We start from the raw sequence: 14,597 nt of genomic DNA on the forward strand, positions 1-14,597 counted from the left end.
CCTATTCTCTCCAACTGCTTCCTCCCACCCTTAGGGCTCACGTGCAGCACCTGCTGTACTCCCACTCCTAATGGACTGTGGCTTTCCACTGCCCCTGCCTTGAAAATAGTAGTGCCTTTATTTAGACTCGAGTTACTCTAATTCCAGTGCGCAGTTTATTTCCCTCACTTCTCTCATACAGTACCCTAGAAAAAGAGGTAAGGACTCTATTTCAATAGACCATCTAAGTGGATTATCAGAAACCAACAAATGCCATTGAATGTGTAATATATATTTACATTTTCAGGCACACATAGAAGCAAGAATGCACTCTGTTTTAAAGAAAGTATGCCTCCTATGACTTGATCTTCATGTTCATTGCTGACATTTCAGGTTCACCATCAATAGCAAACCATCTTTGAGTTATTTATTCATTGAGGCTGGATTGGACTTGTCTATGCCCTCTCTGGTTGACTTTCTTGGTGATGCTGTACATATGTTAAGAGGTTAAAGTTCTGGTGAGGTGTATAGTCTGTATACAGGTTCATAATGGAAACAAACTGGTGCCCTTAAACCTTCTAACACCATGTTATACTTGGCTGTGTTAACTAACATAGGCCTGTTCGGTGTGAATGTGTATATAAAGCTTTGCTGGGTCTGAGAGAGTACAATGACTAGATCTCTCTCACTGTTCTTAACTTCCACAGTTTCCCTTTTCAGTAGTCATCCCCTCCTAAGATCCATCATGCATCAAAAACCAAAGGCTTAGCTGGGCACAGTGGCTCACGCCTGTAATCCCAGTGATTTGAGAGGCTGAGGCAGGAGGATCACAAGTTCAAAGACAGCCTCAGCAACTTAGTGGGGTCCTAAGCAACTTAGCAAGAAGACCCTGTCTCAAAATAAAAAATGAAAAGGGCTGGAGATGTGACTCAGTGGTTAAGCACCCCTGGGTTCAATCCTTAGTGCCAAGAGAACAAAAACAAAAAAAAACAAAGGCTCAAGTCTTCTTCTGAGTCAACTGACTCAACTGAGGAGAAAAGCAGGGATGGATATGTCACATTCAGCATGAATTTGTACAATGGGAAGCTGAATAATTTTCCACTGTGTGGCAGGGTTGTTTAGAGCAGGAAAGGGAATCACACTTCTTCATGTGTTAGGATTTAAAGGTTGGGCAGGCATATTCTTCTTTATTATTTATCTCTTAAGCTCTACATTTTGGTCTCCTTTTTCCTCTCTTTATTCTGTTTTCATGAAGTTGAGAAGAGCCTGAAAGCTGTAGGCAATGTTGGCAGAGAAGGGCCAGTGCTGGGTATTAACTTCTAGCCTGTGTCCTCATTTTTATCTAATTTCTTTTTTTATGTTCTCATATTTTGCTACAAGCAACTAGTAGTTCTAATACTACAGAGCAGTGAAGTCTGAAGAGACAAAGTTAATGGCTATAATCATTATGCTTTTCTGGCCCTGTGTTTTGTAGCCATAACAAATCCATCCCAAGTCTGGATGGCAGGACGCAATTGTGATGGCTGCTGTTGCTAAGGCCATCATCACTGGAGAAGGGCTCAGGCAAGGACTGCCTCTGGAAGGAGGAGCATAGTTTCACGCTGATCCTTCCTTGGAGAAAACCAATGAGCAGCACAAAGAACCCACCTGGCCAATCTGCCCCACCAAGTTCAATAATGAATGAACAAAGTTGTTTATAGAGAAAAAGAACAAAAGTCATTTTTTGGTAGGAACTGATCATGAAAATGTATGTGACTCAGGTCTTCTGTCTGAAAACCTGTATTCAAATGTGCAAGTTTCTTGTGGGAAGACAAATTTACTACAATTTCAAGGGCTGTGCTTCAGGTGGCTTATTGCTAGGCTTGTCAGTGGTATCTTAGTTTTCTTGGGATCTCTGGCAAATCAGAAATTGTGGAGAACAGTTGTAGAACTCATGCCATTCTGAGCAGGCAAGGTGAATTTTAGCCTTGCCACAATATTTTGATATGCAAACAGTGGGAAACCTTTAAAAAAAAGCAGCTTAAGGAGAATTGTAACTTTCTTGGACCACAAAAGAGCCCCTTTGAGTCTTAGTAACCCCCAGTCTCACCCCTCGGTTATGTACAGTTAGACTCAGGGAAGGCAATATGGAGAGACACAGTTAGAGGGAGATGTTAGTACTTCTCCCTGTCTAGAATAATCAGTCTACAGATAAAGATAAGCAAGAAGGCACAAATCATTAATTCATATATTACTTTGACCTTTGATTAGAATATAATTTTAATTCTTCTTCAAGGATAAATTGATATTCACGGGCTTTCAAAGTGTTTGCCAAAGTTGTTCTGAAGTTTTCATGGCCAGTTTTAGAATTCCAGAGAGCTTTCTGGCAATTGGTCTGCTCCCTGTGATGAGTCTGTACAACTGAAATGGCCCTTGGTTGATTTACATTGGAATTCTGTCACCTCAGTTTAGCAAACACAGATTAACTAATAAGAAGCTTTAGGAGCTAAGTAGATAGCTCCTAAATAATATGGGAAATGAGCAATCAGATGGTTGTAGAACCTGGCTATCACAAAGGCTTTGACTAGAGTGTGGCTGTCTACTCCATCTTGGCAAAGGTATTGCCTGAGATGGCTCCTGGAGATCTAGACATTATGTCCAAATTCTAGTCATCAAGAAAGAGGGAGGTACATGAGAAAGGCATATGCATTCTTCAAGGACCCTTTAGAAGTTATGCTTACCAAAGCAAGGAAGTGCTGAGAAATGTAATCTAGTGGTGAGTAGCCAAAAGCCTAGGTAAAAGTGAGAGCTTCTATCTAGAAGTGGAGAACAGTCACCAGAGGAAAAGCGTCTCTGCTAACTTCTATTAAAAAATAATATGTGTATAATTATATGTGTATGCATATGTATATACATATATGCATATATAAATTTCTTTTGAAATCGAACTTTAACTTGAGCTCTAAGTCCAATTTTTGAATCCCTTCTTAGAGTTTGTAAGTCCAAGATTCACAGAATAGCTAGTTAAGTGTAGACCCAGTAATTAGCTTCATAACAGCTAGGCAAGCACCAAATAGCTCCCTAGATACACAGCTGTCTGTGAAGAACTGGATTGGAGGGAATTCAGCTTGGACCTGAGGACAAAATAGTACCTCCTCCTGCTATACCACATCTCAACCTTGGGACGCTCTTCTGCCTGCCTAGAATACTTGAAGTCCTCTTATTCAACCAGCAGCCTGGGATTCAGTCCTCTCTCATGTACTTTGTTGCCACAGGAACATGGAGCAAAGGACAGAGGGCTTCTACTTCAAGAAGAGGGGTCCTGGCTATGTAAGGAAAAGAAGTCTGGGATGTGTGTAGGCAGGTCAGAGAATAAAGGGAAAGTTTGTATATACTCTCACTTAATATATGTAGAACTCTGGCTTCTGATTTAGAGTTTAGTTTCTTCTCCCTGTTAGGAAGAATAAGTAGGGGTGGAAAGCTAGCTAGAAAATTTTGTTCTGGAATGACCCAAGAAGGATAGGGCTGGGGGCAGAAACCTCTTCTTCTGTGTAATGGGAATGTAACGGGAAAAATAACTATCAGAAAAATGGAAGCAAAAGCACTATTTTAGGGAGGGCATGATGAGTGTCCTGAGTTCTGTAATTAATTGCCTCAAATATGCTTTATTTGGGTATTGGAAATATGGCCTCATTTTAAGCACACATCGTATTCTTATGAAACCTCAGAACAAAGAAAATGAGAAACAAAGAAAAGCAAAATGACAGTTGTTTTCAAATAGGCAATTTGACGTCTTTGGGAACTGAAAGAGAAGAAAAAAGAAAAGTCATGCAAGGACAGTGGTAGACAATGCTGGAAGGGAAAGTGGATGGAGGAGAACTAAGAGGTTAGGGTAGGGCTGGCTGGGGCAGGACACAGAGGTCTGTTATAGGGGGTGCATTGGTCAGGCTGCTGGCACCCTCAGGCATCATGGAAAAGAGGCTAACAAAAAGGATTTTATAAGGTGTGGGTGCAGTTAAAGGAGCCACCACAGGAAGCTGAAGTACTCAGGAATCAGCAACAGTGCAAGGGTAGAGGGTGGTCACTAGAGCCTGGCAAGAGCTTTAACCATGGTGAAGGCTCAGACAGAGAAACACTGCACCAGTGGGGGAGGAAGCTGGAGAAATCGGTTCTAACTTCTGTCTTCTCTTTCCCGCCATGCTCTGTTGGTGTTTCCCATTGTCCAAACTCAACTGCAAGCCAGAAGCAAGAAAGCTTGGTGGTACAGCAGTAAGGAGCAACCCCGAGTACATACAGCAGGGTGGAGGGGCCAGTGGAGAAGACCATGACCCATATTTTAATGGAATGCAGGGAAGGCAACAGGATCACATTTCCTGCCATGGTTTAATTGGCGAATTGCCTCCAAACATTCATTGAGCGCTGGCTGTCAGGTATTGGGGATACGAAATAAGTTAACAGAGGGTCATAAGCAGGCAGTAAAGATTCTAATATCAGAGGGCAGGGCTATAGAAGTGAGGAATAGCAAAAGACAATTCTACCTGATAGAGCTGGGGGAAGCTTCCCAGGGAGGTATGCAGAAGATCACCAGGTAGAGAGTGGAGTCTCCCTGTACTGGGAACAGTGTAGCCAAGGGTACTGGTGCTGTCAGAGTATGGAGAGAAGACACCAGGCAGGGAGAGAGGATGGCACAGTGTGCTGATCATTCCAAGCAGACTGGAGAGTTTGCATTTTATTCTTAAAATTGGCAAGTGGGGATTCACAGAGGCTTATAAAGGATTTTACTTTAAAAGGATAGGAGAAAAGTTGAAGTCTGCTTTCCCTAATACCTTCTTTTGTTTCTTTTTTCCCTCTTTTTTTTTTATCTCATTTCCCTTTCCACCTCTCTCCCATAACCACCACCTTTTTATTATTGCTGCTTCTGGTAGATGAATCCTCCAGGGTTGGAGGGTAGTTAGGATGGATTGGATGTAGAGAAAAGAAAAAGAAGCATTCCATGACTTTAATAAATTCTCACTTCAGTTGCCAGTAGGGGTTTAACTTGAGGATAGTGGAAATATTGGGGATGCTGGCACTGAAATTAAAATGCTTAATGAGCCAATGCTTAGTGGTCTACTGCAATAAAGTAAAAATGAGATGTGACCACATGATAACTGGAAAAGTTGTCTTAAATACTAACCCTATACCATGATGTATATTATAATAAACTGTAACAGCAAAAACTAAGTGAAAATACAAACACATACTTGCACATTACTTTTTCACACATTGATCTGTAAAGAGAAAACTTTTCAAGACTTTGGGGAGAAAGTCCATTACTGAATTAATAAAGCAACCATCTTCTATCTACACTTTTATTTTATATACTCTTTACACCTGTTTAATTAATCCTAAACATGATGCTGACTGCTAATTAAACAGCCCTGGAAGTGACTGACTGAAGGTAGTAATTTGAGATAATTAGTTTTGGTTTCAAACACTCAATTTTCACACTTTGTGCTCATTTTTAGAAAGGGGTGGCTCATTATTATAGACAGGGTGGGGATTGTATAAGGCATTTTACTGCTGGACTCTTGAGTAGATGGAGAGGTGGGAGGATTATGTCTCCAAATAGGACAAGGAAATGGTACAGTGCTATGGAAGATGCTATAGAATACTGTTCCCCAACATGTGTGTGTGTGTGTGTGTGTGTGTGTGTGTGTGTGAATATGCATGTATGCGCGCATACACACACAGACTCACTGTGCTTCCCAATGTCAGACTGCTGAATCTCTTTCATTAGAACACAGAAACACACATGGTTTTGATCTTTGGAAAAATGTTTCCTAGTAAGGGACAGATCACACCAAGTCATTCATGATTTCTTCCTCAGGTTCTCTAGAAGGAATCAAGAAAAGCCACAAAAGTTTGGTGTGTGGTTGGAGACTTAGAGGCATGCCTTTCTCAGTAGTCATGTATTTCAAAGGCACAAAGCCTAGTGAAGTCAACCACCTGTCCAACAAGGCCAGAGAAAGCAAATGGCAGGAAGAGGGAGGTCAGATGTTTTACTTGATCCCACATTCTTGGTGAGTTTATATGCCCTCACCAAGAGGACAAAACCAGGAAGAATTTAGGGTTGAATAGGCTGAGTGACCATTGCTATAGTTAGTATGAGAAAATAGATTGATACCTGTTAAAACAGAATCCTGCAGCACCCTGATCAGCTCCAGGCACTTGGTTCTGCTTCTGTACGAGGGTGAGGCGCAGCAAACAAACTCCTTCATCAAAACAGACAACTTAAAAAAAAATGTATTTATATCTTGGGAAGTTCAGAGTTACTTCACTGGCCACCAATATGGAATAGGACTACTTAATCTAGACTTAGAAAGGCTGTTCATGTGTTCAGTGCTTTTCAAAGATGTCAAGAGAGGAGTCAAAACCTCCATGTGGATTGGAATTCATCAAGCTAGAGGGTGGTGGGTAACCAGTGGATCCCAGGATGTATACATTGGCATGGGCAGACAGAACCACAACCTCTTTGACATTGTCTTTGAGCACTGACATTAGCTACAATATTTGATGGAGAATAAAGTTGTTTTATGTATTAAGTCATGCCTTCATCTTCAAATAAGCCACCTAAGTTAGGATATGCTTGACTTCTGAACTTTCACCCACATCCCAGAATAGCAGCCAAAGAGTGATAAGACACCTAGCTATACAGCTCACCCTCCAAAATTATTGAGAAATGACATAGAATTCCTAGTTTTGAAAAATCTTTTAAAAATTTGCTCTGTTCATGTCAGAAAATAATCTCTTAAAAGAAGTTATGGTCTGGATTTCTTTTCCTTGTGACTTTTAGGGGGAACTAGAAAGATGTTTTTATTAGAGGATACATGGTTGGTTATTTCCAAACCTTTATAAGGTATTCATGATTACACCAATAAGTGATGAATAGGCTTTCAAAACTATATACTTAAAATTATTTACTGAAATTCAATATTAAGACTTAAAAAATCATCAAGTGTCAAAAATATCTTACATTTAATTTCCTGTTTGTCATTTTTTATAGCCTTTGTGTCCTAAAGCCAAAGGATAATTTCAGAGGTGACCTTTTCTGATGTATGTATGTACTATGCCTTCATTTCTTTCTCATTTTTATGCTAGAACAATCATGTACAGAATAAAAAAGCACAGATGTTTTCCTCTGGCTTATGAAACAATGGAAACTGAAGCAAGACTAAATTCTTTCTCACTATTTATAAGTATGTGCATTGAAAGAAAGCAAACCCATGGATCATTAGAAAATATTTTATAATTGGTATTTTGAAACCTTATTTTGGCTTTGAGCTGGTATGTCTAGGTTTTTGTTATAGCTTTGACCGTTTGGTCTCCTGGGACAGTCCATCATTCTAGAAGATTCCTCATAGGTTGAAATTAACTGTCATTTGTTTTACAGATACCTCAAATTAGCTATGCATCCACAGCCCCAGAGCTAAGTGATAACACCAGGTATGACTTCTTCTCTCGGGTGGTCCCGCCTGACTCCTACCAAGCTCAAGCCATGGTAGACATTGTGACGGCTCTGGGATGGAATTATGTGTCGACACTGGCTTCTGAGGGGAACTATGGAGAGAGTGGTGTGGAGGCCTTCACCCAGATCTCAAGGGAGATTGGTGAGCATATATTTCATATGATTGTATTTGGAGGTGACGGGTTGTTGAAGTATGAACAACTCCAAGTATATGAAATAATTAGAGCTCCTACAGATGTGTGGTCTCAGCTGTCCACTGTAGAGGAAAGCTGGATGTATTATAAATGATTTTATTTGTTCACAGGTCATTCAAGGTGACACTTTGGTGCTAATTTAGGAAATAGAGCTCCTGACTCAGGTGAACTTTTTTTTTTTTTAAGTGTCTGTTTTGATGAGGGAGTTTGCTGGCATAGTAGAGACACTGCAAATTTGAATAAATGACATACTATTTGATTGTTCTAGATGGAAGTTTACATTAGCAAGTCATTAAATTAAAAAAACAACAATGGAATTTAACATCCAGCACCAGAGGGATTAAAACTAGTAGTCATCATAAAGCAATTCCAAAGTAACCCCCAACGCTGTATTTAAGAGATAATAATTGTCATATTTGACTTTTTTTTAATTCTTACCTAAAACTTTGAAGCTTACATTGAAGTGAAAGGCAAAATGTGAAAACTTGGTTGAAACATAGTGCTGAGAAGCTCTGTCCTGGACTTTCTTCAAAGTACTTATTCAAATCTCTGGAGACCTTTCACCAATGTGTGTGTTTACCCATGAGGTTGTAAATCCATTACAAAACAGAACAAAACAACAACTTGGCTCATATATCTGAATGCTGATTAGTCTATAATGTATCTTTGTGGATAAAAAGGAGACATATTATTGTTACTTAAATACTATTATTATGAATGAATGCATTTTTTTTATGTAGGTAATAGCAACATCTCATGGAAACATTACAGTTTCCCTTGGCTGTTTTTCAGTAATTATGAACTTAAAGGAAGAAATTCTTTCTTGGAGAAAGGAAAAGATCATGGGCTTGATTCAGAGTTAACAATAATTACCAAGGACAAACAGTCTAAATTTATTAAAAATAAGATTTTCATTTGAAAAATTTGTAGATGTTCAGGTCTGTTCTTCTGTATAAGATGCCTTACATTGTCAACTGAGAAGAAGTATAAATTGGAAATTTATTATGCACAGGATTTGGCATATTTCACATTTGTTCAATGGCTTTGCTGTTGCAGAAACTGTAGAAAGGTCTGGTCTTGTTGGACAGATTAGGTTAATTTATTTAATTGGACAACCGTTCACACCTGCTCTAAGTGTCCATGATGCCATAATCTTTGCTCTTTGGAATTTTAAATTATATCACTATTGCCATAAAAATGATTCGAAACATTCGATTGTACTTTATATTATCTTCTTGGGTAAAAAGCCCAAGTTTATCCTTAGAGGAAATGCCTACTCAGATGAAAACAATAGCTGCTGGAAGCAGGGTTAATGCATTATTTAAGCAGCTGATGTCAATCCTTACCAGAGTGATAATTCAACACGAGATGGAAACTAATAGAGTACGTATTGAAATAAGTTTTCTGCAGTGATCCTGGGCATTCCTCAATGCCAGGAAACATTTTGTGTGCTTGAAACAGATTACTATGAAAAATTCAATACAGGACATAATCTGCCAATTGTTGTGGAATCTGATAAAATTCATTGTTCCAAAAGTTAAGTGGCAGTACAATTTTATTCTTTTGACTAAAAAAAGAAATATTTAGTTTTTACTTTTTCAGGAGCATTGCTATACTCTGGTAATACTGTCACATAAACGGTTTCAGATGGTACCATTCATTATTGCTGTTTCTATCTTAGTCATTAGTATGGGAGAAAATAATTTTAGTGCCTTGTGTATGCTTCTGATTAGAGCAACACATTTTTTTTTCTATGTTGATCCTTTCAGTTTTCTTTGACTTGATTGGCTGTCCATTCTATTTCAGTTCTCACTTATCTGGGGAATGGAGGAGGGATGGGTTGTCAATTAATATGCAGAATACTGAAAAGGCCAAATTAGTACCACACTAGAGTATGCCATAGAATATATTAAATATCAAAATCATCCCTCATTTTAATGACAAAGATTTTATCTAGAACAAAAATAGCTGAAAATTAAACCTTTTACATGACAATGATATTAATGGGAATGGCAAATGGTAGCAACTTAACCCATTCTGTAATTATCTGATGATTCTAATGAAAATTCATTAGTTCTGTAACATTTGCTGCTCTTAACTACAACATTGATGACATCTCTGTCATGATGTTAGTAGTGTGTTTTTAAAAAATCTTACTATCTTGACTAAGAAGGAAATGTATAAATGCATTTTTGGAGTGTCTGCCTATTAATAAAATTTTGTATTTTCCCAATTCTTATAAATATAAGTTCCCTTACTTGATTCTGAAATCCTCTTTAGCAACATCAACTGCTATGAAATTTCAGTCTAAATTGAGGCATACTATGTCTTATATCTGATTAATTCAGACATGTCATAATAGGATGATAGTGAAATGAAAATCATCTTAGTAGTAAATTGCGTGTACAGTTTAATTGGAATGTTTTTTATTTTAACAAAATTTGAGACCGAGGGAAGTTTTTCTTGTGAATCTGGGGGAAGGAAGTTTATGAGTAAATGGTGGCTGTAAGCATGTCAGTGATGGCCTCTCCCTAGGTGATATCCTTCTGAAGGAGAGTGATAGGAGATACTTGAGAAAATAAAGACAAATAGCTCCTTGATATCCCAGCTGTTTTAGTCTCAGCCCAAGGCATTTTTGGCTATAAGATTTTACTGGAGAAGCCAAAAAAATATTTGGGAATCAACAAATCGCACAATTTGACTGGAGCAGAGTTTGTATAGTGAGGTATAGGATATAAAATTGTTACTCTTGACATTGACACGTAGTTATGCAATCATAGGGTGTTTCGGATCATAGGCTGTTTTTTTCATTCTTAATTTTCTAGACAATGAGGAAACTGCTAAAGTCTGAGGGAGTCTATCAGGATGTGTACTTAAGTGGAAGATGGAGAGACCAGTTAAGGAGCCAATGCGATATCAGTGTTGGCCTGATAAACAGAAGACAGGCAACAGACACATCTGAGGTGGAGTCTATGGAAATTACGTAGAGCTGAGGCCAAAAAAAGAAACTAAAGGTGACTTTAGAATTCCATATCTGATTGAGTAGGAGAAAACTAGGGCCATCCACAGGAAAGAATAAAGTAGAAGATGGTTAGGACTGGGAAGCATGAGTTTGGTTAGGAACATACTAAGCTTTGGGTACCAATATACATATTTGTGGAGAAGAGCCGCAAGGAACACTGATCTGAAACTAAGCAGGAGCTGAGATGTAGTTCTGAAGCTGTTTCCCCAAAATTGAAAGGGAGGGAGCCGTGGTCGCTGAGGTAGAGGGTTGAGGGTGGATTCTGGGCCATAGCTCTGGCATAAGGGGTAGGGTAACGGTCGACATGCAGCAATGGGAAACTAAAAATAGGGCAGGGTGTTCTCCTCTCTTGGTGGTTTTGTGTTCATCAAGGGCTCTCTTTGCCTAGGAAGGTTTCCACTGCAGGAGGTGGTAGAAAGAGTTCCTTAGGAAAAATTCAAGGACTTTGTGCAATCTTTCATAAGAGAACAGGAACTTTTGCCAGAGGGCATAGCTGAAAGTATGTTGTATCATTACAGAGAACCAAGTAGTGTTCTTGAGAGGTGTTTTTCATTCCTAAGGCTACCAGAGCAAAGTAGCACACTTTGGGTGGCTTCAAACAACAGTAGATTTTTAGCTTTTAGTTCTGGAGACTAGAAATAAGACATCAAGGTATCAGCAGACCATGCTACCTCTGAGACTGTACAGGAGAATCCTTCCTTGCCCTTGAGGCTTCTGGTGTCATCACATGGCCATCATCTACTTTCTTGTGTCTGTCTCCATGTCTTCTCTTCTTACAAGGGTGCAGGATGAATGAAAGATCCTCCTTCCTCCTCTATCATCTCATTTTAACATTTGCCATCCTATTTCCAAATACATTCTGAGGCACTGAGGTTAGGATTTCAACATGTCTTTTTGGGGAGACAGTTCAACTCATAACACGATAATTGTGAAGCAATCAGGGAGAGAGCTTTCAGGGACAGAAGAGGCAGTCCCATAATCCACAAAGCTACAACTATCTTATATTTGATAAAGGAGCTAAAAGCATGCAATGGAGGAAGGATAGCATCTTCAACAAATGGTGCTGGGAAAATTGGAAATCCATATGCAACAAAATGAAATTGAATCCCTTTCTCTCGCCATCCACAAAAGTTAACTCAAAATGGATCAAGGAGCTAGATATCAAATTAGAGACGGTGCGTCTGATAGAAGAAAAAGTTGGCTCCGATCTACATATAGTGGGGTCAGGCTCCAAATTCCTTAATAGGACACCCATAGCCCAAGAGTTAACAACAAGAATCAACAAATGGGACTTACTTAAACTAAAAAGTTTTTTCTCAGCAAGAGAAATAATAAAAGAGGTAAATAGAGAGCCTACATCCTGGGAACAAATTTTTACCCCTCACACCTCAGATAGAGCCCTAATATCCAGAATGTACAAAGAACTCAAAAAAATTAAACAATAAGATAACAAACAACCCAATCAACAAATGGGCCAAGGACCTGAACAGACACTTCTCAGAGGAGGACATACAATCAATCAACAAGTACATGAAAAAATGCTCACCATCTCTAGCAGTCAGAGAAATGCAAATCAAAACCACCCTAAGATACCATCTCACTCCAGTAAGGTTGGCAGCCATTATGAAGTCAAACAACAATAAGTGTTGGCGGGGATGTGGGGAAAAGGGTACACTTGTACACTGCTGGTGGGACTGCAAAATGGTGAGGCCAATTTGGAAAGCAGTATGGAGATTCCTGGGAAAGCTGGGAATGGATCCACCATTCGACCCAGCTATCGCCCTTCTCGGACTATTCCCTGAGGACCTTAAAAGAGCGCACTATAGGGATACGGCCACATCAATGATTATAGCGGCACAATTCACAATAGCTAGACTGTGGAACCAACCTAGATGCCCTTCAATAGATGAATGGATAAAAAAAAATGTGGCATCTATACACAATGGAGTATTATGCAGCACTAAGAAATGACAAAATCATAGAATTTTCAGGGAAATGGATGGCATTAGAGCAGATTATGCTAAGTGAAGCTAGCCAAGCCCTAAAAAACAAATGCCAAATGTCTTCTTTGATATAAAGAGAGCAACTAAGAACAGAACAGGAAGGAAGAGCATGAGGGAAAGACTAATAGTAAACAAAGACGAATGGGGGGAGAGAAAGGGAGAGAGAAGGGAAAGCATATGGAAATGGTAGGAGACCTTCAATGGTACACAAAATTATAAGAGGTTATGAGGGGCAAGGGGGAGGGGGGGAGAAGGGGAGAGAATTGAACAATAGCAGAGGAGATAGAGAGGGAAGATGGGAGGGGAGGGGAGGGGAGGGGAGGGGGAATAGTAGGGGATAGGAAAGGTAGCAGAATACAACAGTCACTAATATGCCATTATGTAATAATGTGAGTATGTAACAGTTGTGATTCTGCAATCTGTATTTGGGGTAAAAATGGGAGTTCAAAACCCAATTGAGTCTAATGTATGAAAGATGATATATCATGAGCTCTGTAATGTTTTGAACAATCAATAAAAAAAAAAAAAAGAAGAGGCAGTCCCAGAAGACAGCAGGGTGGCAATAAGGACAAGAGGGACGCTGAGAAGACAGAATTTGGTTAATGGAGAAACCACTGTGGAAGTTCTTTTGGAGTGTTATGGAATTCTACTACTTCTACTGGAGTGGGTGGTGGGGTTCCCAGGATCTGGCTTCCCAGGCCTCAAGGTAGTAAAGAGCTTCCAGGGGGATTATTGTGGGTGCTGCTGATATGAACAGGTATTTGCTCTTCAACTGGCCTTGGTCTGAGTGTAATTTTCCATGACATCTGGAAAGGTCTGAACATCCAGAGAATCCCTTCTGTCTTAATTTATTTTTCTTTCCCTCTTTTGGCTTGAGGGAAGGGAATAGTTTAGTTGCTGCAGGCTGTCTTACACATTACCCATGTTACATACCCTCAGTTCAAGGACCACTGTCCTCTCTTTGTCTTGTTTCAATTATTGCATGTGATGTTTCATTGATATTGTAATAAAAGGGTGGATGATATTCTCTTATGCTTTTCCATCATCAGCTCTGGGGCTTGTAGCTTGTGACTCAATAAATGACTTCCTTGGGTCTTTAGACAGGCTGTTTCACTTCTTTGTTTTACCTTATTATACTACTTTTAAAAGAAGACAGGATAATAAATGTTAATGCTGCTACTATCATTCTAAGGGGCCAGGAAGCTAAAGCTTTATCTTTGAAGATAAAAGGGATTTGTGAAAGCCTGATGTCTTTTCGGTGTGGATTTGCACAGTGTGGCGACATACCTCCTTTAATCAGTCATCGTGTTTGTGATCTGCTTATGGAAGCCGACGGGCCTTCATGTCGTCATCGCATACATTATGGGGAGCAGAATAGACCTGAATCTGTCAAATCTATATGTGACATTTTTTTCCTAATTTGCAAATGCTGGAAGCTTCTGCACATTGTCTGACACATGCTCAGAATCTCAAAATCTCAGTGTTGGAAGGGACCACAGAGGTCATTGGATTGGCAGAGTCTGTTTCAGATGTTCATGTAATAAACAATTTGATTAATTCATTTTTGTATATAAAATAACTCACACTTGCCAAAAATTAATAGTGATTTATATTTGGTGAGGGTCAAACAATAAAGTAAGGGACATATCATTCCATTGAGAAGTGCCCTCTGATCATGTTCTTTTAACTTTGTATGGTTTTAAAAGAAAGCATTTTCCCCCCTTGGGTTATAAAAAAGAACTAAATTTCTATTAACTGAAATGGATTCACTTTAAGATTAAAACAAAATATTTTCAATGACAGAAAAGAATGCATAAGGAGCAACTTTTCCCCTCAGATGTTCATTGCTTTGGAAAAATGACTTCCAGCAGGCAAAAATCAATTTGACAAAAGTATTAATGTTGTAAAATACT

The 14,597-nt window shown here is 39.2% G+C and overlaps 1 protein-coding gene across 2 annotated transcripts in view; it reads left to right on the plus strand.

Moving 5' to 3' along the window:
- GRM8 (glutamate metabotropic receptor 8) overlaps window positions 1-14,597 on the plus strand; it is a 765,391-nt gene that overhangs the window by 151,779 nt on the left and 599,015 nt on the right. For both annotated transcript variants that reach the window (XM_081288466.1, XM_081288467.1), the window contains one exon: window positions 7,391-7,607. In XM_081288466.1, coding sequence (XP_081144592.1) covers window positions 7,391-7,607 — 217 coding nt within the window. The remainder of the gene's footprint in view (window positions 1-7,390; window positions 7,608-14,597) is intronic.

Source organism: Spermophilus citellus (genome assembly GCF_964194105.1).
Source record: "Spermophilus citellus genome assembly, chromosome: 3".
Taxonomy (NCBI): Eukaryota; Metazoa; Chordata; class Mammalia; order Rodentia; family Sciuridae; genus Spermophilus; species Spermophilus citellus.